The 23,042-nt window shown below is 41.3% G+C and overlaps 2 protein-coding genes across 4 annotated transcripts in view; both read left to right on the top strand.

Moving 5' to 3' along the window:
• Positions 1-6,009: 6,009 nt before the first annotated feature.
• Positions 6,010-15,973, top strand: LOC130190606 (microfibril-associated glycoprotein 4-like). Of its 2 annotated transcripts, XM_056410113.1 has the most exons (6): positions 6,010-6,042; positions 7,287-7,487; positions 8,024-8,120; positions 8,291-8,458; positions 9,109-9,429; positions 15,885-15,973. In XM_056410113.1, the coding sequence occupies exons 1-5, from the start codon at positions 6,025-6,027 to the stop codon at positions 9,378-9,380; spliced, it is 756 nt and encodes a 251-aa protein (XP_056266088.1). In that variant the 5' UTR covers positions 6,010-6,024; the 3' UTR covers positions 9,381-9,429; positions 15,885-15,973. The 2 variants fall into 2 exon arrangements, with proteins under 2 accessions (XP_056266088.1, XP_056266087.1); XM_056410112.1 differs by lacking the exon at positions 15,885-15,973 and having other exon boundaries at positions 9,109-10,031.
• The window catches only part of trip10b (thyroid hormone receptor interactor 10b), an 18,385-nt gene continuing 6,159 nt past the window's right edge, over positions 10,817-23,042 (top strand). Inside the window, exons 1-9 of one of the 2 annotated variants that reach the window (XM_056410110.1) lie at positions 10,817-11,135; positions 15,885-16,000; positions 16,099-16,152; positions 18,136-18,283; positions 18,416-18,478; positions 19,227-19,331; positions 19,623-19,751; positions 19,942-20,088; positions 21,355-21,516. In XM_056410110.1, the coding sequence (XP_056266085.1) occupies positions 11,112-11,135; positions 15,885-16,000; positions 16,099-16,152; positions 18,136-18,283; positions 18,416-18,478; positions 19,227-19,331; positions 19,623-19,751; positions 19,942-20,088; positions 21,355-21,516 (948 nt within the window). In that variant the 5' untranslated portion in view covers positions 10,817-11,111. Of the gene's footprint in view, positions 11,136-12,844; positions 13,155-15,884; positions 16,001-16,098; positions 16,153-18,135; positions 18,284-18,415; positions 18,479-19,226; positions 19,332-19,622; positions 19,752-19,941; positions 20,089-21,354; positions 21,517-23,042 lie in introns of those variants that run through there. The other variant, XM_056410111.1, reaches the window with a different exon arrangement.

The following is a 23,042-nucleotide window of genomic DNA, read 5'->3' as shown; positions in this document are numbered from 1 at the left end:
GAGAAAGCTGATACCTACATGTACCAGAATGCATTGCTGCCGCTAATTTAGCTGAATTTGATAAATACACGAAATAAACTTGTTTAAGGTAAATAAAGACAATATATCTTGACACCTAAACCGAAGATTCACCCACACACCTTCTTTCCACCAGAGCCGTCTCTGGTTTCCCGGGTAGGACGACAGATTTTTGGACCATTAGTGTGCATGAAATATGTTCTCCGCCAAACAGCCTGCACCGAGGTTAGCTGTGAGCCATCTAGAGACGGACAGATTGACAGCGTGTCTGTTCAGCTCGACTGAATTCACCAGAACTTCTCGTTCTTTCTGTTATTCAGCGGCTCCATTTCCTCCAGTCGATGCTCTAGTTCTGGGATTCGCATTCATTTTTCACTCAACTTGACATGTTTTCGATCGGGCTGAAAGTGTTGCTGCATTAACTTGCCCGGCCCAGAGCTCCAATCACAAATTGCCATTGACTTCGACCTCGAAAAGTAGTTTCACATTCTGTCTGAGTGAAAACTTATCAGGCAGAGGGTGATTATGGGTACTTTTACAGTCTTCTTTGCCTAACTAACCAACTGGCGGCTGTAGCTTTGTGTTTAGAGGATAAAAGCGGCGTCTCGTCTCACTTCGAGAAAGCGAATAAACGCGTATATTTATCAAACTGATTATTCTTTTCCTTTTCCTCTGAGCGAAGCTGTTTTATTTCGCTCGGCTCCCTCTGACTCCTTTTATGTTTCGTTCACGTGCATTTTTTTTTTTTTTTACGATTACTGATCTGCCCGGGTGAGCCCCAACGTCCCTTTATGTTTCTCGGTGTTAACTACCGGAGACGGACGTGAACATTAATAATTTATTGGGATTACCCGCACGGCTGACTTAAGTGTGCTGAATCAAATCTGCAGATGATTCACCTTGTTGGGAACGTTTAGCCCTGGACTCTGAGGGTTCCCTTTCATCCCACATTATTGATTCTCTGCATTACTCCTTCCTCCCTTCCCTCTTGTTCGCTTTCATCCTCTAAATTTGATCTCTCCGCCTCCCTCGGAGTCTCTCTTCATTGAGATGCCGTCCCCCTTCCCCACATCCATCAGAGCATCGCCTCCCCCCCCTCCCCCACCCCCACTCCTCTTATCTCATTACTCTCTCTAATTAGCCCCAAACGAGCCCGCAGGAACCAATAACACGCCTTCGCTCATGCATATCAATGAGATACACACACACACACCACACACACACACACACACCACACACACACACATCTAAAGTCATGTTTTATTTGTGTGTCACTGCATGCGTATACGCATTATTCACATCAGTGTTTTGGGGATATTTTCATTTGTTGATTCGTCCATGATTTTTGGCACACTTTACTTTGGCTGATTATGCAACAGTAAATGTGTGTGTGTGTGTGGGGGGGGGGGGGGGGGATCACACACTTGTGGCCAGCTTGGATCTCAGTTGGATACAGGAAATGCGTGTTTGGTTTGGGAACAGATGATTGTGAGGCACGCAGTCCCGGGCACAACTCTGTACCAGGAGGTGGCCAGTAAACACACACACACACACACACACACACACACACACACACACACACACACACTCTCACACACACACTCTCTCTCACACACTCACATTCTGTTCACATGCACACACAAAAAGAAGAAAAACATGCACAAGCGAAGAAACAAGTCCATTAATGTGAATAAAATAAAACACTTCACCAAACCTACAGATAATATTTCACGTTGTTTTTTTCACACTGGTAGACGAGGATGCTTTTTTATCTTCATCGTTGTGGACACACACATTTGATAAACGTAGTGACATCCAGACCGTTGTAATGGGAGTTGGAGTCGAGTGGTTCAGGGTTGGAACGTGGCGTGAGGGTTTATTAGTCAGCTGTGTGTGACTGAGATGGGAAGAAACCCCGGCACAGCTGCAAGTGCAGCTAAACAAACACTCATACATAAAAGATGAGTCCCTCTCCACCGCCCTTGCGCGTCTCTCAAACACACACACACACACACACACACACTATACGTGTTTACCTGCATTTATTGACTAATCGTCTTTTCTGTAGGATTTAATTCACCGATCTCCGTGTACTCAGGAAATAGACAAACAAGCTTCTTCTCCCCCATTTATTTTAAACCTGCATGTCTGGATCTCTGCACCTGTGTTTATTTCTGTCTTTTCCACCCTTCCTCTCCTCCCCTTACCCCTCCTCTCTCCTCCCCTCCCCTTCCTTAGGCCTCAGTCTGTGTGAGAGGACGGAGCGGTATACCTCTGGTTTTTAAAAAACATTTTTATTCTCCATCATCGGATCTCGTGTGTGTGCAACGGGCCTCGGCTTAGCCCCGTGTGTCGTGGTGTGATAAATGAACAGCTTTGCATCTCCTGACTGTGGAGGCAGGTCACAGGGAGTCAATAGTATCGGAGGAGGGAGAGGAAGCAGAATCTCTCATCTTCATCTCCGCCTCAGAGCCGTGTCTGTCCAATGTTTCGGTATGTCTCTCTGCTTATCTGTCCCCCAGCCTCATTCGCTTATCTCTCTCTCTCTCTCTCTCTCTCTCTGGTGTTAACCCTATGTACCCAAAAGCAATAAGTGACTTGAAGGGCAGAGGGGTGAAAACACAAATGAACCACAGGGAGCGAGCGACAGACGCAGAGAGCAGGGCGAGAAAGGGAAGAGATGGACCACGTAAAAGAGACGGCAGGAAGAGATAGTCTCTGATATCGATCTGCTAATCCTCCTCGTGCTCTCTGGCGATTTGAATCTTCCTTCTACACGAGATGAGGAGACGCAGGGAAAGGGCGAGAGAGAGAAGAGGAGTGCATGGAGGGAAGGAGGGAGGGAGGGATAGAGGAGAGAGGAGGAGCAGTGCCATCCAGTGGTGCAGAGGAACGCTGCAGCGTGTTTAGTCTTTATTTTCTCAAAAGAAACAAAAATTCTTCAAAGACAGCATGCAGTGTGGTCGAAATAACTTTTAAATGCACTGTTTTCTATATATATTTATATTTTATCCCATTTGTGTGCCGTTTGGAGGTTGTTGGAGATATGATACCTGAAAGGAATGAACTCATCATGCATGTTTTTTAAAGAGAGAGAGAGAGAAAATCATACATTTAATATTTTATTTTCCTAAATAAAATGCTTGAATTAAACATCAATCATAAATAGTAGCCTGGATCAAATGGTGGTAAGAATAATATAAATACAAGTGTTATATTTTCAATATGGAGGATGGTGAATTATGATGATTTATGATGATTTATGATGATTTCTGTCCGTGTTTTCCTGTCCTTTTCTGATTGTTCGTATAGTTCATTGTTGTTATGCTGTCATGTCATTTTGATTTGTTGTTTTTTGTTGTCTGGTAATGTGTAACTTGTAAAAACTTCAAATAAAATGATTGAAAGAAAGAAATAAAGTCAGTAAAGTTCCTTGTTGGAATGTCACATTATCCATGTATTTATGTATCCAGCAAAACTAAAACGTGATATAATAAGTGAAATAATATCAATAACACAATGTGACCGTCGTTGCTTTTTAAGTGCTGCGTTGATTTAACTGCAACTAAAATAAAAACATTTTAAATGATATATTTCTGTGTTAAAAAATCCTGTGGAACGATCACATGTGTAAGACATGTTCACGTGTCCGCATACTTTTGTCCACACAGTGTATCAGAATAAAAGCCCTAAAGCCCTCTCTCACAAACACTCCCTGCCTGCCGCTCTATCTCTTCCACTTCCCCTCCGGCTACATCGCGATGACCTCAAAAGCCATTTGCAGGGTTGTGGGTTCGATCCCCGCTCTCCCCATTAGTTGCAAGTCGAAGTGTCCTTGAGCAAGGCACTGAACCCCCAGTTGCTTCCCGGGCGCTTCACCGCAGCCCACTGCTCCTTAATAACTAAGGATGGGTTAAATGCAGAGAACTAATTTCCCCTTGGGGATTAATAAAAGTGTATATTCTATTCTATTATTAACATGGATTATACGTCGACGGGAACCAAAACCTGGCAGATGATCAGCAGCTACAACTCTCTCTCTCTTTTTTCTCTGAACCAATGCGCCCCACCTGACACACAGATTGAGATTAAAGGAAGGAAAGATGGAGCGAGAGAAGACGGAGGAATATTTGAGTACAGAAGAAATATTGACCGCCATTGGCCCTCTCTTGGTTCATCGTTCGGCGAAGGCCGGGGGTTATAGAGTTCAAGCGCCCTCAATAAGAACTGAGCTGTTAAAGGGGAAGATCAGAGGAAAGGAAGAGGAGAGGACATGGATCTGTTCCTGCTTCTTTTCTCTTCATGTCTTCAAGCACACGGACATCAAAGTGAAATAAAACACGACGTACAGTGGGTGTTAATGGTAGGATAATGCCGGTTATTGGGACTATTCCTTATGAATACTGAAATATCAACTGTCGAATGGCACATTTTGTCGATTTATTTCTCAAAACCTGAGATGGAGTGTGAAGAGGTTCCCCGCAGGATGATTTGTGATGTGATGACTACACTTAGGTGTGATGCCTTCATGGTCACGGTGACCCGTGTGGCGCTCAACATCCTGCGAATGTCATGAATTCATTTTCAGTTCCCACCGTTGAGAATATAAATTGCCACTGAAATTATAATGCAGTGTAATCAATCAATCGAACGCGGGCAATTACTTTATATGGCGAATGTTTCATTTGAAGCAGTTATTACTTTCTACGTTTTACTTTGACATTCACTTCATGTGCGGTCAAAATATAACTGGCAATTATTACTTTATCGTTTAAAAAAAAGAAGTTGTTTGTGACATTGCCATTACGCGTAGTTGTCTATAGTTCACATTATTCATTGTTATATCTTTCAATATTTGGAATTAATGCATTGTCACTTTTTTAGAATCATATTTGTTAAAATGAACTTTTTTTTGCATTATTAGTCCTTAAATTCTTACATTATTTACAATTATATTATTAGTTTATAATGCTTCTTCACCTTTTTTTACAATATTTATTGCCTTATGCGGAATTATTACATTGCTTTCATTATGTAATGACCAGTTATATTATAATTTAATTATTTGCTATTATTAACTAATCTGTTATATTGACATATTTCTTTCCTTGTATTGTATTTAAATTACGCCGTCAAATTAGTCATGAGGATTTATGATAAATAGATACGGAGATGCTCTCTGGACTTTAGAGCTGTTCCCACAGACATTACTAATTACTAGTACTATTATTACTCGTGACATCTGATGTGCACCGCTGCTGTGATTTTTGAAATGTCCCCACTGTGGGACGATTAAAGGTATATCATATCATATCATATTATTACAAAATAATGCTAATCATTGAGATACATTTTGAATGATAGCACAGGATAAGAATGAAGCATTTCTTTACAAAATAATAAACATCATGAAAAGAAAATAAGAGCCGCATTTCCTTTTCCCTCTAAAATCAAAATCACTTTTAAATGCACTATTTTTTGAATATTTCTATTTTATCCAATTTTTTGTATTGTTCCAGTTTATTGTTGGAGGTTGTTGGAGGTATGATACCTGAAAGGAATGAACTCATCATGCATGTTTTCTAAAGAGAGAAAATCATACATTTAATATTTTATTTTCCAAAAGAAAATGCTTGAATTTAATTCCAGCATTTTCTTTAATTCTCAGATTTCACTTTTTCACACATCAAAATAGTTTGTATTCAAGTCTTCTGAAAAAAATAGATATTTTATGTTGCCTTTTTTGTTGTTGTTGTTAAGTTCAAAGACATCAAAGATATTAGAATCTGCATTGATAAAGTGCGACAGCTTTCCGGATATGTGTGTGATGCTGGAATAACTGAAATCCGTTGAAAACGACCACATTCCCAGAACCGATGGAGTAATAATGCTAAACGTCATCGCTCTGTGTAAACAGAGCTTATCAGAGTCACGTGCCTCCGCAGGCCAGACTGTTTAAAAGGGCCTCGTTTCCCACCGAGATTTAGACCAACCTTCCTCTCCCTGATGATGATGATGATGCAGGTAAGAGCTGCAGATTCTCTTAACATTCAAACCAGATTATTTTGATTTTAGAGTGAAAAAGAAATGCTGCTCCTATTTTCTTTTTATGATGTTTATTATTTTTATTATCCTGTGCTATAATTCAAAATGTATCTCAATGATTAGCATTTTTTTTTTTTATGTCACTCGTACTAGTACTTGTAATTAGTATTTGTTTAATATTTTTATATTTAATTTAATTTTTACACTGCAGTCATGAGTATTGTATTGTGTATGCATATATGTTGTATATATACATATATATTTTATTTTGTATTTTATATTTTACTTTGTATACTTTACTGCTACTGTGATGACAAATTTCCCCTTGGGGATTAATAAAGTATATATCTATCTATCTATCCAGTAATGTCTGTGGGAACAGGTCTATAAAAAAAACAGAACTGTATCATTTATTGTATGTTAAAATCCACAAATGTTATTCAGTGAAGTAAATGTGTGTGTTTCATAGTTTTCTCAAATAAAAAGTCAATAGTATTTATAGATTGACATTTAAAAAAGGAAGTTAAGGTTATATTAGATCACCTAAAACATTTGTTTTCAATATAATGGTGTTATTGTTAAATTAATCAACAATTAGTTGATTATATATACCCTCTGCTCCAGAGAGACAACTCAGCAGGGGAAAACCCCAAATGTTGCAACTGTTGTTTGCTTCCAGTGATGCAACTCGCTAGTTTTCCGCACTCGATTCAAGTCACGTAAGACTTGCAGAGCAGTAAAGGTGGAGCTGGATGTGTTTATATCTTTAGCATCAACGCATCTTCTTCTTTCGTCCTGTCAGTTCAGAGAAACCAGACAATAAATACACTCAGTGAGAAGTATGAAGAAGTAGTTGTTATTTACTTCACTCACATTATTTAAATATGTGTAATTGTTTTCACAGAGGAGGATAAGTGTGAGAACAAATGAAAAAAACACTAAAGATGTATGAATGATACAATAGAGAACACAAACACATCTACAGTGGTTTAATACATTGTCGGAGAACCTTTTAATTGAATTAAAGGAAGAACATCCCGCTGATATTCTCACAAACGGATGATGGATTATAACACGAGCTGTCACTGCAGCAGGGAATCATTGCGACGCAAATAATAAATAAATTTATTTTTCTTTGATTACAAATCAAACCGTATTTAGTTACATAACACCGTTCTTCATGTGTGTAGATATCATGATTCCCTCTTTTCTTTCACATCCAGGCGACATTGTTCTTCGCCGTGCTGGTTCTCGCGGCCTCGGTTCACGCCGACTCCCAGATTTTCTTTATGCCCGTCGACTGTGATGACATCTATCGCCATGACAACACCAGCTCCAGTGGCGTGTACACCATCTACCCAGGAGGTCCCACCACGCCGCTGCATGCCTACTGTGACATGGACACCGACGGGGGCCGATGGACTGTCAGTGCTCCTCAGATTTGATTTGATCCTCATTTAGACTTTTAAAACCTGCGTGTGGAAAGATTTATTCATCTTTGACCTCCGAGGGGTTCAATCGGGTCACCTGAGAGTAAAAATAACCAAGTTAAAAGTGGCAATTTGATTTATAGTTTTATTTGATTTCTAAAGACAAATGGCCACAACAATGACAAATAAAAACATCTTTATCTTAATATATTTATCTTTAATAAGGACTTAAGACTTGAGCTGCTCAAGGGGGCAAGTTTTTAGAGTATTCTTTTTCAAGTTATCCACCATAACTTGTTGTTGCCAAACAAAAATATACACAGTTGATTTCTCAAAAGAGAATTGAATGATCAAAAAAAAAAAATTTATTAAATACTGTTGTTTAGACCGAGCAGCAACGTCCTGGTTGCCTCTCAAACATTTTCTGAAAGGTCGTCCTTTATTTATAAAGGTCTCGCCAACAGAATAGACACGTTAAGTAGTGAACCTTTAACATCTCTCTCTCTCTTCCTCCCATTTTTCTCTCTCAGGTATTTCAGAGGAGGATGGATGGGACTGAAAACTTCTTCAGGCCCTGGAAGCACTATCAGGCTGGATTTGGGAATGTGGCCGGAGAGTATTGGCTCGGTAAGTTCCTGAGGGGGAAACAACATGAATCTGATGTTGCTGTGCGAGACTAGAGAAGGAGTTGAGAGACAGTGTGAGGTGAAAGAGGTTAAAGTGAAATGCAGAGGAACCACATGGGGCCTCAGGTCTGGGAAGGTGACATGGAACCAGGTCTTTGTGCGCCCTCACAGGCCTGGAAAACATCTTCCTGCTGACTATGAGGAAGAAGAACGAGCTGCGGGTCGACATAGAGGACTGGGAGGGAGGGAAGGCGACCGCCAAATACTCCCCCTTCTCCATCGATTCTGAGAACAGTGGTTATCAGCTTCGCTTAGGCGGCTTCACTGGCGGAGCGGCAGGTGAGGATTATTCTGTTACTTTGGGACGTCTAGCTTTAAAGGTTAAAAGGTGGATGGAAGAATGAACAGGCAGTGCTACTGGAAGTTTTTTAATTTCAATATAAATGTGTTTTACTCAAGTACTTTCTGTCAGTAGCCTGAAAATGTGAGGTATTTAAAACAACTTGCGATTTTAATATAGTTTATGTGCAGTGTTTTGGTTTTGGATGTCTGTGTCTTACTTTACGTGTTGAGAACATGTTGCTTCTTCTTAAGCTGCATAAACTCTTGGATCAGCTGGAAAACAGAGCTGTTTTTCTGACTTATGACAAGTTGACTTGGAAAATTCATGGTTCTCAGCGACTCTCCAAAATATACAAAGATAAGATGCATTGCTGTAGATTCAAATAAGAAGTTTAAATGAGTGCAACCGTAAACATCTACAGCTGTAAAATGCAACATTTACTCCACAAATGTGTTTTTATGGAATATATGAATATGAAAAGTAACTAAAGCTGTTTAAGGATTGTTATTTGACATTCAGGGAATTAATATAGCAGCAAACAATTTAACCTAAATTATTCTCTAGCAAAACGATAACAAAGTAGCACAAGTAGAAGGGTTTCTGACTCTCCAACGACAACTTAAATTTAAACTAACTTTACTTATAGGGGACAGTTTGATGGAACATAACAACATGAAGTTCACCACGTTTGACAAAGATCAGGACGTGTGGGATAAAAACTGCGCTCAGCATTATCTCGGAGGATTCTGGTACGGAGCTTGCCACTCGGCGAACCCCACCGGCATGTACGCACCCAAAGGTGGCATCGCGCATGAGAGCGTCGTCAATGGTTGGCAATCGTGGAAAGGTCCCAACTACTCCCTCAAGACTATTGCCATGAAGATGCGATCCGTCGCTACGTGTACATGCACACATTAAGTGGACTGTCTGTGCATCACCTGGGTCACGTTCATACTTCATCCGACAGGTGAGGAGAGTTTTGATATGCAAGTATTTTCATACTACTGAATTCAATATCAACTATTTGTATTTTTTTTGGTGGCCCCTGTGAACAAAAGTGGTTTCCAAGCACCAGAGTCCCTTTAACTTAAGACGGGTGTCAAACTCATGTTCACCGTGGGCCAAATCAGCATCATGGCCGCCCTCTTAAAGGTCCGGAGACACTTTATAAACTCCTCGAACATATTGTTAAATAACTCTCTTTGCATTTGATTATTGTTTATTTGAGTGTAGAAATATTGTACACAAGAAAATGTCTCTAATATTACAACATAAATCCATTGAATGTAAAACCTTCAAAATGAAAGCACGGGATAATTTTCTTCAATTTCTTTAAGAAAAGGGGATAACGTGTCTTTAAAGGTGCCAGGGGCCTCATAAAGCGATGCGGCGGGCCAGATTTGGCCGATTTTGCCGCCATGACACAAATTAAGCACCTTGCTTATCTGTGTTGACGTATTGTTAGAAAATGAACATATTTCACAAAAATGTCAAATTTCATTTTAAAAGGGGTTATTAAATTAAACAGGTTTTTTCTAGCTTAATAAACATACTTTAAAAAAAATAAAACCCTGATTCATTTTGTCTTTGTTGCAATTGCGCCCATCAAAGGTTTAATTGTAACACTTTGACTTCTAGCATTGAATGTAATATTCTATTTTTGTCCTTATTGGTGAACATATATCAACTGTGTTATTAATTAACGTACACATACAGGTGATTCCTATTTCAAGTAGTTTTTGATTTATGAAGGAAAATGTAAAGTTACTTTCCACCAGGATCCATCAGTGATGACACGTGCATATCTGTACGAATTTAACATCAATTTATATTGTGAACGTGAAGAAAGTCCACTGGAAGAGAGACAAATGTGACCTGCCGATGGCGCCAAAACTAGGATTCACCCATACGTGTAAAAAAGAAAAGAAAAAGAAAAGTCTAAATTCATGGCGATTCTTCCGATAGTTCAGGAACATCAGGACATTGCAGCTCCTTTAAAAAAAAAGAAGAAGAAAGAAACAACAAAGAATGCAGAACATATAGTGCCTGTAATTTATTCTACAAGGCGTCTGATTTATTCAATACATTACTTTATTTAAGTTAATTTAATCAGGTGCTTTGTGAGCTGTGTTATGAAAGTGTATGTCGTTGTCTTGCATTCTCTATATATTTGTGTTTTAAAGGTTCAGACTTTTTTTATGATGGAAATGACCTGCTGCTTCTTTAAGATAAAACAAACAGAGACGCCGCTGGTAGGTTTCCCACCGCTCCTCCCCCTCCCCTCCCTTCTCTCTCTCTTCCCTCCCTCTCTCTCTCTCTCTCTCTCTCTCTCTTCGGGACCCAAACTTGTTTCAGGAAAAAAGCGCCTGAACATATTTGTTCTGTCTCGCTGCGCTGGAAGAAGCAGGACACGGCCGTGTCCGTGCCAAGGAGAAGGCGTAAACTTCCTCCAAACATTTCCTGCGCCGTCTCCTGTTTTCGTAAAAAAGTTTCTGCGACTCTTTCGTACCGAGAGGAGTTTTTTTTGTTGTTGTGTTTTTTTTGTTGAATCTAATTAGTTGTTCTCTCACCACCTGGTTGCTTCTTTTTCTCTGAGGAAAGATTTCGGCGTTTTTTGTGTGTGTGCCCTCAAACGTGTTTTCTGCAGACATGGACTGGGGAACAGACCTGTGGGTAAGTTGACAGCTGACACAAAAAGTGATACAAACAAACAAACAAGCGGCAACGTCCCTTCAGAGTAGCCCCGCTGTTTGTTTGTCGGCCCGTTTCACGGACACGGGACTCCCGTTCCCCCTCCGGTAGGCCCGGGTGAAGTAACCTCGAGTCGGCGGCGGCAGCGAGAGCCCGGAGAGGCTGCAGCCAGAGAGATTTCGCAACTCCTGCTGCCTGCATACCTTATCCGAGGCAGAGGGGGGAGGTTTATTACTCTTTGAGCCCACTTTATCTACACACCGTGGACTAAAGGTGTAGCCCCCCCCCCTCCCCCTCCCCCTCCTCTTCTTCTTCCTCCCTTCTTCTTCCTCCCTTCATGCTTGCAGGGACTTGAGCTTTGCTTGGTGACAGCAGCTCTAGGGAAGCGTTTGAAGGCTAATCTGTGTGACTGCTTGTCGCTGCATCTGGTTAGTCTCTCTCTCTCTCTCTCTCTGTCTCAGCTGCGAATCACAGGGACAGTCAAACACCCCCCCCTCCCCCTCCCAATCATCATCTTAATCATCATCAGGCCATCAGTCAGTGAGCATCAGAGTAAGAGGGCTGAGTTGGTGTGGCAGTAGGTCTGTCGGGCTCCAAGTAACAATTATTAAAGTTTTTATTTATCGGCTGGTTAATGAGTCATTCGTTTGGTTTATTAAAAAGTCAGACTTGAGTATAGAATTACAGAAGTACGTTTTCAAGTATGATTTGTTTGGTCCAACCGGCGGTCCAGGGCCCAAAGACATCCTGTTGACGACACACGGAGGCAGGACATCCTCCGTTTTGAGGAGCTGGAACTGGAGAATGTTTGGCATTTGTGTATCGTAAAAAAAAAAAAAAGGCTAATCAACTGCCAAAATAGTTCCCGATTCCTAGGAGATTGATTTTTATTACTTCCGCTCAGCACTGATGTCAGACGATGACCTCTCGGAATAAAAATGTGTGTTCTGTACAAACTGTCTCTCTCGGCTCAAACCAAAAAAACAACATCGTCAACATCCCGCCTGTTTGTCATCGTGGGTTTTCAAAGGAAAACGTGTCTCATTTGCACCAAATCCTGCAGTGATTGTGTTCAGAGTGCGTGTGAGATTAGCCCGCAGTGAAACGCCGACTGGGTGAGGCCGCTTGTGGATAAACAGTCCAAGTTCAACATCATTCGACTGCTGCCGCTCGCGTTGTGTTGTGCCCAATCCAACTTTACGAGGGGGAAAACCGAGGCGAAAGGTCGCGTAATCGATTAGTCGGTCGTCTTTTACCTTCACATTTACTAACATATTTTACCCTCGGGGTCAATTTGACCCCAGCAATTAAAACCTCCAGAAAATTATTAGAATTTATAGTTTCCCAAGTTTAAGTGTGAGGTACTTTGTTTGTTTGTTGACTACCTAAATAGCCCTTTAAATATATAAAAAAGTTGATATTTCTTATATGTTTGACACAGTGAAAAACAGCCTGGGGTCAAATTGACCCCAAAGAACACCGACGTTAAACATTAAATGGGGTCAAATTGACCCTAAAGGTAACAGGAGGGTTATGTCTGCATTGTTCTTCTTCAAGGATTGATCGACAAGTCGTTTTGTCTTTTAAATGTTTTCCAAATAATCTCATGAATCAGTCATGGGCGGGGGGGGGGGGTCATTGTTGGTTTGACCTTCTCTTCACTGGATGATTCCTGAAAAGAGGAAATATTGTTTACATTCTTATTCTTATCAGCTGTCAATCTGATGGAGCCGCTTCTCTCTGACGTCACGAGGCCGATGACGTCGTATTCACACCGCAGTGAAAGACACGTTTCCTCCATATTTGGTGTGTTTTGTAGACTTTGGGCCGTCGCCGCCTCGGGGCGGTTTGGCTGCTGCGTGCCGGTCGGTGAGGTTTAAGAGGTCAAAGTCCCCACCGGCTATTGTTAATGAATGTGAACAAACAATCCAGACACACCCGGGACGATCAACTATAAAACAGGCTTCTTCTGCACTTTGAAACACACACAGAAGGACAACGGCAAGTTCATTTTTATTTTTTATTCCTCGAGACTTTATTGGCACGTAAAAGCGGCAAAAGCTTCCGAATACAAAAGGACACAATAACTGTAATATGTGAGTCAATGTTAGCTTAGCTAACCCATGACCCAGTTCAGAGTCAAATGAACTGGCATCTGATGTGACACTATCGTTTTTTTAGTTTTTTTTTACTAATCCATTTAAATGTAATCTAGGACCATTTACACCTTTCACTTCAGTAAAAGTACGACAGACGGGGAAGTAAAGTGAAACCATAAAATAATAATCGTGTTTAGATTGAGCCGTTTATAGCTACCGACGAATCCTACGCACTGCACCTTTAAGGAAAAGTAGCATATAAATAAGCTTAAAGTGCCTTATTATTAGAATAATGTACTGCACGTAAAAGAAAGGCTCATTTTGATTACTTTATACATTGCTGAGTAATTTCAATAATCGTATTAATTCATCACAATTTGTTTGCGGTTATTTTTTTCAGTAACTTAAGTCATCAAATATGTGTCGTGGAGTAAGAAGTACAGCAGTTCCCTATGAAATGCATTCAAATTAGAAGTAAAGTAGAAAAAAATGCAAAGTACCTCAAAGTTCTACCTCAGTACAATACTTAAATACATGTACTTGGTTATAAAACACACCTCACTGCTCAAAAATAACGCAATACACCTCGAGTTATTTGCCGAGGTTACCCAGTGTGTGAATTCAAATGTCTCCTTTTAACCTTGGATGAATTACGCATTAGATTAGTGGCTCTGAATACACATTACTACATTATTTACCAGCTAATACTACGACTACTACTACGAGTCAAGTGATCTAGGAAATCACTTTAAACACACGTAGTAATGGACGGCTGGTGCAACCGGTTTAAAAGCATTCCTTGTGAGAGGAAACGTGACCTCCGAGCGGAGGACGCACACACACACACACATGCTGTCGTCGCGGCCGTGAGGGGCGGGGCCAGTCCGACTGGTTCCAGGGATTGTGGAGGCCCCCGGGGGCCGGTCAGTCACAGGGCGGAGGCTTCGCACTGAGCTAATGATTATCTCATTCCTGTCTCACTATCAGCGCTTCCTCCTCTCGCACAAACGTGCAGATGTGTCGCATTAATAAAGCAACGGGGGGGGGGGGGGGGGATGTCTCATGAGTTTCCACCACTTCTATAATTTCCTCATCGCAGTTTTGCTTCTCGTCCGTCTGGTTCTCTCCGTCTCTCTTCTTCCTGGTACAAAATGTCTCCCTCCCTCCCGTCGTCCCGTCTCGTATCCAGGACACGGCTAACTGTGTTGCTATGACCTCCATTTAGCTTCCTTTCTCCTCTGAGGACTCCGTATCTATGTCTCTGGCTCCAACACACCCTGAAGCCTCTTCACACACACACACACACACACACACACACACACACAGTGAAAATGTGGAGTCTTTCTTTGTCACATTCACATTCAGTGAGTCCTTTACTGTATGTCAGAACTATGTATACCAGTGGGGACAGACGGGACACATATTACCTGTTCGTCAGGTTTGTGTGTGTGTGTGTGGGTGTGTGTGTGTGTGGTAGTCGTTGTTTTGCATGTAAAGAGAGCGACAAGAATGCTGAAAGGAGAGTTTGCTTTCATGCTCTAGTCAACGCCTTTGTACTTGTGTTTAAGAGAAATTGAAAGAAGTGTGTGTGTGTGCATATAGTTATTCTTAATCTTCCAGTTTCCATTTGTGTCAGATCCACGGCCTGATGAAATGGGCTTTGAGCTGAGACGTTTGGTTGATTGACTATTAAAAATGATTCTGCATCTATTTTAATAATTGATTAATTGTTTACATGTCAAAATCTCATCCGTTCCAGCTCCACCGATGTGAATATTTTTCTCGCTCGTGACATTTTACGGTGGTCTGAGCTTGAAAAGACTCTTTAATTGCAGCCTGGAATCTAACGCCAGGCTCTTCTCCGTGCCTGCAGATGTCACGGTGCGAAAAAGGTGTTGATGATATTTTTCAAAGCTCGTTCCCTTTGTCAGGCACAAAGTGGGCGGGGCTTTAACCAACACTACGATGACATTAGAGCTGAACCAATCGGTCGATTCATCAATAATCAGCCAGCAGCCACTGAAGTGGTGAGGCCGATAAACGACCAGAAACCGGAACATTTTGAACGAAGGATGAGCGCCAGTTGCACTTGTTTCATAAAATAAACTTAAATAAAGTCATTATATTTCCTATTTGATGGATTACCGTCTCGATTATTCGTTTTCTGGTCAATGAAATATCAGAAATTAGTTGTTAAAATCTCCAAATCCCAAATATTCAGTTTTAGTTTCATATAAGATTTTTTTTAAAGCACAAACATTACATTTTTACATTTTCTGTCAAGCGGACACCGACGGACTCTGTTGTGCTTCACTTCTTGTTTCGAGCGCTTTCTGCTTTCAGTCTGATCCTCAGTGGGTGAAACGCAGGAGAACTTGAACTTTAGTCTTGTGACTCACTCGGGACACTGGAACGTTTCACTGTAATAAATAAATAAAATAAGTCTTAAATCTGTACCGTGCAAAGAAAAGTCTGCGATGTCATCCCCCTCAGATTGAACTTCATTTAAAAGTCCAAAGTGCCGCAGCCCAAAGAATACACAAAGAAACGATGGAGACTGCACTGCGTCTGGAGCGTTTGTGTGAAATGTACTTAATAAAAACACATGTTTTTTGCCTCTTTTTTTTTTTAGGACCAGTATGATCACATGGACAAGCACACGCAGTCGGGCATCGACCTGGTGGACCGCTACATCAAGTTTGTGAAGGAACGGACGGAAATAGAGCAGACCTACGCCAAACAGCTCAGGTAGTGAGCCGGTTGCTGAATGTTCATTGATCTCGATCTTAAATGTGTGTGTGTGTGTGTGTCTAAAGTCACATTTGGTCTTCTACACTTTCTAACAGGAGTCTATCAAAGAAATATGCCAAACGAGGGAGCAAAGAGGAGCAAGACTGCAGGTGAGCGAACATGAACATGGCCATTCTTTCCTCCTTGTTTTGTATAAATACAAATGTCCATGCGCTGCTCACTCACCGCCCTGTTGTTGCTGGGAGCCTGTCGAGCTTTTCCATTCTTGTCCCACACACATGATGCAGGAGGAGTAATAAGAGTGGCATACTTTCATTTTGACCCTAAGGGGCTTTGAGTTCACACACAAGTCAAACAGAAGCAGGCTTCTCGTTTCTGGCGGACTGCTTGTAGCTCGCATGAGGTTCAATTCATGAATGAGATTCCTTCTTTAAAAGGATCTTAATGTTAAATATGCACACGGTGATATAATGCTAAAATACGAGCTACATGAAGCTACATGTCTCAGGCAAAGCATGTATAGAAAAAAAAAAAAATCTGTATCCCAACCAGTTGATCCTTAAAGAAGAGATGTAAAGACTAGTTTTAGTATCATTGTGCTGATAAAGGATTCTGTTGGTTCCCACAGTTGGGCGTGGTCAAACACTCTTGGATAACAAGCAACACGGTGGTTCTATTTAAGCTATGACATAACGAGTATGCTTTATTACCTTCGCATTGAAAATGCCGGAAGGTTATGTTTTGATCGCCATTTATTTATTTATTTATTTATTTATTTGTATGCGTGTTATTCGCAAAACTCAAAAAGTATTGAACCGAATCGCATGAAATTTGGTGGGATGATTGTTTATTATCCGGGGACCAGTTGATTAGATTTTGGGATCGATTGGGTCAAAGGTCAAGGTCAAAGGTCATGAACAGGTCAAATCTTCTTGAATCACATGGAATTTGGTGGGATGATTGGTTATTATCCGGGGACCATTTGATTAGATTTTGGGATCAATCGGGTCAAAGGTCAAGGTCATGGAAAGGTCAAAATCTTTTTTTTACCATAGCACGATACATTTTTGTCCAATTGGCATGTAACTAATGCCAAAATGTTCATAATTCAATGCCCAATCTTGTGATATGCAAAGGTATGCTCTCTACCGAGTGCCCGTTCTAGTTTATCAATGAGACTCGATTCCTGGAAATATAAAAATGGTCAACATTCTGTTTGACTGTAACAATTGTGTGAAACCACTATTTACGGCCGCCCCTGAACGCAACAGATGGAAAAAAAACACGATAGGCAGAGTTCCAGTGAGGGCGGCTGACCTTGAGCTACAGAACAAGGTTGCAATCCGCCCGGCGACCCACTGGTTCAAGACCTAAAGAAGGCGCGTGAGAGCATTCGGCTTCTTCTTACGCCGAATGCTTATTTGTTACTAATATTGTAATAATAACAGATAATGGAAGCTGATTAATCAGTTTAGATTTTTCAATGATGGATTATTACAAATGTGCTGTTTAAAAAAAAAAGAGATAAGTTGCTAATCATTTCATAATCACATCAAAGTCCTCGCTGGTATCCACTCTCCAGTTCCCCCTTTAGGCTAACAATGTTAGTTTGCACTGTTAGCATTGTTAGCGCCGTTAGCTGCCGGCTCAGGTGTCGCCATGTTGAGAGCCATCGGGAAGCATTCAAAAATGCGTTTAGCCGTTTTAAACTAAACTCTTAATATAGAAGCTAACGTGTCTTCCACGGGGTGGATGATCCAGTCATGAAGATATATATTTTCTAAAAGGAACCTGGAACCTCACAAAATACTGTAGTTATCTTGAAAATAATGCCGGGGTTCTACTGTTAGCCTGTTAGTTATTAAACTATGTGTTTATCTGCGTAGGACACGCCACCAATGCAGATAAACACATCGTTTAATCCATTCCTTTCATTTCTGCTCTTGTGTTTGATGCAGACAATAGTATCACACACTTAATAGGGCGCCGTTCACATCACATTGGCATGTAGAACAATCCAGAGCTTGACCGGTGGTTCTTAGTGACGGTTGCGAAGCTACGATTGAATTGTGGTTTATCATTCGGTTAAATGTCGGTCAACTGTGATTGTTTTTCCAAATCTTCCGCTGCAGATTCAGCAATCACGCGTCATTCCAGGAGATCCTGAACGAGCTGAACGACTACGCCGGCCAGCGGGAGCTCATCGCGGAAAACATGATGACCGGCATCTGCGTGGAGCTCACCAAGTACCTTCAGGACATCAAACTGGAACGCAAAACCGTGAGAGGGGGAGGAGAAAGGGAGGGAAAGAGGGAGGGAACGGGGAAGATTAGGCAGATTTCAGATTAACGAGGTATGCTGTGTCATCATCGTAAACTGCAGCGCGTTAACTGAGACCTCTTTGTTCCGCAGCACCTCTCTGATGCCAAGAAGGCCCAGCAGTTTTTAGAGGGCAGCTTCAAAAACCTAGAAAGTGTGAGTCACGTGTTGTTGTTGTTGTTGTTGTTTACATATGTCGAGTCACATTTTTGTCATTTAAAGGATTTCTTTTCCCAAATTAAGAAAAGCAAATCCCCTTTTTCTTTTGAGGTATCTTTACCCAGATTTATTTTAGAGGTGCATTTCAAATTCTTGAAAGTTTCCTGGAAATAACTGTTTAATTAAGCATTAATTTTTATTTTTATTATTATAGAGGAAACTCAACCAAACTTCCTTATTTTATTGAGTTCAAAATCAGTTTTCTCAAAGAAACCCAAGTCAATATTAAGTAATGTTTAATATATTGTTGGAAACTTTATTCTTCGCCTGCAACACGTTGCATATTTCAGCTAAAATAATATTTTTAATTAATGAATTGGAGTTTGAGAGGTGAAGTGTGTCTCTATTTAACATTAGTTTGTGTTTTTACGGTTACATTTAAAGTACTTTGTTCCTTCCAAGAAACCTTTTAGGAAAATATTAGACATTTTCGCAAAAAAGTGTTTTTCAAATATTTCTTGTTTTTTCAAAATGTCACACAGGTTTTTTTATATTTTTTAAATGTGATTTTGGTCCCACTTTCTAATGGGGCACACTTTTAAGGGTTTACAAGCTCGAACAATTATTTTTTTTGGCAAATTAAGTTTTATAAATCCGTTTTAAAGCCATGTCTCGGAACAGTTTGGGTTTTCCAGAAGAAATCTATTAATTTTAGTGTGTGTGTGTGCTGTGTAAATGCCCGCAGACTAAGAAGCGCTCTGCCAAGGAATGGGCAGAAGCTGAAAAAGCTATCCAACAATCAGAGAAAACAGAGAGTGACCTCAATGCCACCAGGCTGGATGTGGAGAAGGTAAACAAACACACACACACACGTTAGCGTCAACTACTGAGCACTGATGTATTCATTTCTTATGTTTAAATTTTCATAATGTTCTCAGTAAAAAAAAATTTAAAAATCCTTGAGCTTCTCTTGTATTTGTCCCTGCGTGGCCTCTGCACCTCCTTGTCTCCCTCTGCTTCCTGCCCACATTTCTCCCCACGCTTTTGCATTTTGTTTTGCATCGTTTCTCCCTCTCCCGTGCACCCTTTCACGTCCCCCTCCCTCTCTCCCACGCGGCTCCACCTGCCTATCGCTCCGAAGGCCAAGCAACATGCCCACGCACGCACACACACGGCGGAGGAGTGCAGGAACGACTACGCCGCGCAGCTCCAGAAATACAACAAGGAACAAAACTCCTACTACTACTCGGAGATACCGCAGATCTTCAACGTGAGCCAAGGACACACACACGCACACACGCACAATGCAGTACAAACTGGGCAGAGCTCACACAGCTGCCGGAATTATGTAAATACCAAACGGACCCTTTCAAAATAAAATCCTCTCATCCATCGTCTTTGCACGAGTGTGAATATCATTTATATATTATATTTGAAGGAGGCTGTTGTGTGTCCAACAGAAGATGCAGGACATGGATGAGCGGAGGATCCGGCGGCTGGCGGAGGGCTACTGTCAGTTTTCAGACATCGAGAAGAAGGTGCTGCCCATCATCACCAAGTGTTTAGAAGGGATTTATGCAGCGGGCGGGAAAATTAATGAGAAACAGGTAAATGTTAGATGTTGATCGGAATATACTATACATGCGTTTGTCTTTTGGAGGACTGTAAATTGTCACTTTGTCTGGCCAGTGTCGGATCTAAAACACTTCTGATCACACTGTTGTGAAACTTCCAGAGATGATGTTTCATGTTCTGGTGTTCAAAGGAATAGTTTTCCAGTTGGGATTATTTATTTTATTTTATTTATTTTATTTATTTTATTTATTTTATTTATTTTATTTATTTATTTGCTTTATTTTATTTATTTGCTTTATTTTATTTATTTGCTTTATTTGCTTTCTTGCTGCGTTCGGAGTAAGAAGATTCATATCTCTGTCACATAAGACGGTTAAACGTGAAGCTTTCAAGCACCCGACAGTTACCTTAGCTTAGCACAGTGACTGGAAGCGGGGGGAAGCTGCTAGCCTGGTTCTGTCCAAAGGTACCGAGCAGCCCTCGTGTCCAAGGCATAACCCCTGGTGTTGTGCCTTGGACACAGCCATGCTAGCTCTTTCCCCCGCGCCGCTCGTCTTTATGCTAAGCTAAGCTAATAACCTGCCGGTTGTAGCTTTGTTGACGCCGCCGCCGCCATACACACAAGTTATGTTTACATTCAGTCTCATGAATCAAGATGTCTTGTGTTTATCCTCACAAATGTGCCGCGTGCATTTTTATTTTATTTTCCATAAGAAACCTTTTGAAGCTTTATTGCAACACGGATGAATTAATATCCTACTTTAGCATTTCTGCATTGCGTTCTAGGTTTAGCAAACATTGGACCTTTTTTAGTGTGCATGTAATAATGCATGTTTCATGTTGCAGAGTCTTAATGGACACACTCAAATCTAAAGTAAACATGTTGTAGGTATTTAATCCTCCTGTTACCTTCACATTTACTAACATATTTTACCCTCGGGGTCAATTTGACCCCAGCAATTAAAACCTTCAGAAAATTATTAGAATTAATATTGTTTCCCAAGTTTAAGTGTGAGGTACTTTGTTTGTTTGTTGACTCCGTAAATAGCCCTTTAAATATATAAAAAAGTTTATATTTCTTATATGTTTGACACAGTGAAAAACAGCCTGGGGTCAAATTGACCCCAAAGAACACCGACATTAAACATTGAATGGGGTCAAATTGACCTGAAAGGTAACAGGAGGGTTAAATAAAACCCTCCAGTCCTCTTGGGGGTAACAGATTGTTAAACTGTGTCCTGGAGCACATTGATTACGTTGAGTCGGTATGGTAACGGTCTCTCTCCGTCTCCCTGCAGGACTCGATGCTGTTAATCGAGCAGCACAAGTCTGGTTTCGAGCGACCTGCAGACTTGGAGTTTGAAGACTACACCCAAGGAATCAAACCAGCAACCTCTGACTCCAGCCTCAACCCGCCCAAAGTGCGCGCCAAGCTCTGGCCTTTCAACAAGAAGCACAAGGTGAGTTGTTGCACATCTGACATCTGTTTACTGCCTCTCCCCTCGCTGCTTTTCGGCTTCTGCATTCGACAACTTGAAAATCATCTCATTCTTCAAAGAGTAATCCGGGCAAACAATCATCTCCCGCGTTTATCATATTTTTAACTCAAACACAGTCAACGGGGCTTTCCTGAAATACCACCTGCTCTTCTTTCTGGAAGCGGTAATGAGCGCTCGTATAATCGAGTGCTGATCAGAGGGCGCTTCACAGTTGGAAATGGAAACCATGAACATATTCTTAATATGAAAATAAACCCTGCGCTAATCCATTTAACGGCAAATTTAAATACACTCCCAACACCAGAGATAGACATGCACGGTGTTGATTTTATGGTGTTCGGTAATCAATCTGATTTCCATCATTTACACCCACTCCGATTTTAAAAATAGATGAATTGATCTCCGTGATGCAAATGCATTTTTTTTATTAAATTAAAAGTTTAATCCCACACTCAATAGATGCTCCCGGAAAACTATTTAAGTGCAGCGTTTAAAAACCTGTTCCCGCGCAGGTTTGACAGCGCGCTGCCGGTACAGTTAAGACGGCTTTCAAAGAATTCATGAGAATATCGAGGCCCAGCTCGCAATGTCTCACAACAATGCACTCAGACACACACACACACACACACACACACACACACACACACACACACACAGGAAGCTCAATGCACATTCCTCTCATGTCTTACCCCCTGCACCCTGTTGCCCTCAGGGGACCATTCTAATTCCAGCCTGCTGCACGGACTTGCCCCATAGCATCCTTCTCTCTTTCTCTCTCGCTCTCTCTTTCTCTCTCTCTCTCTCTCTCTCTCTCTCTAATTCTTTATTACAACAATCTCTGCAACTGTTTGACTTCTCTTTTCTTCTTCTTCTCCGCCCCGTCTTTTCCTCTCTCCCCCGGAGTGATTTCTTCCTTTATATTTTTATATGTCTTTTTCTGCTCCCTTGTCTTTTTCTCCCCCCTCGCCTCAGTGTGCCCCTCCATCGTTCTCTCCCCCATCCCCATTCCCACCAGGCAGCCTCCCCCTCTGCCTCTCCCCTCTCTCTCTGCCTTCGAGAGTTCAATCGCTCTCTCAAACCCAGGATTTACACCTTAAAGATGTTACACAAACATCAGTCGGTGAGTGATGACATATGCTCAGGGCCCCCCCCCCCCTCCTCCCTGCTGTCTGTAAAAAAACATCTCACTTCCTCATGTTCTTGTCTCCTTGCTGTTAAACCGTGACATCTGTACAGATGCCGCGCTCGTCGCTGTAAAAGTGTGTGTTTCTCGTGTCATTTGTCCATGTGTCTCACAATGAATGTCCGTTTCTCTCCGTCTATATATCGCATGCTGAAAAGCACACGGTAACATTCCTGAACGTTACGTAGAGGGTAGAATGAAAAAGGTGCTCCAGTGAAAGGGTGCTGGTGATGGATTCTTTTCCATGGGAAATACTATTTCAGGAGAAACACTATTTCAGGAGTAACTCGGCTCTCTGCATCGC

Source organism: Pseudoliparis swirei, chromosome 24 (assembly GCF_029220125.1).
Source record: "Pseudoliparis swirei isolate HS2019 ecotype Mariana Trench chromosome 24, NWPU_hadal_v1, whole genome shotgun sequence".
Taxonomy (NCBI): domain Eukaryota; kingdom Metazoa; phylum Chordata; class Actinopteri; order Perciformes; family Liparidae; genus Pseudoliparis; species Pseudoliparis swirei.
This window is presented reverse-complemented; position numbering and strand designations above follow the sequence as displayed.

Bases quoted from the DNA above. Each gene is read 5' to 3' on its own strand.
- LOC130190606 (XM_056410113.1), top strand. The intron at 7,488-8,023 runs GTCAGTGCTCCT...TTTCTCTCTCAG, and splicing joins CCGACGGGGGCCGATGGACT to GTATTTCAGAGGAGGATGGA. The intron at 8,459-9,108 runs GTGAGGATTATT...CTTTACTTATAG, and splicing joins CTTCACTGGCGGAGCGGCAG to GGGACAGTTTGATGGAACAT.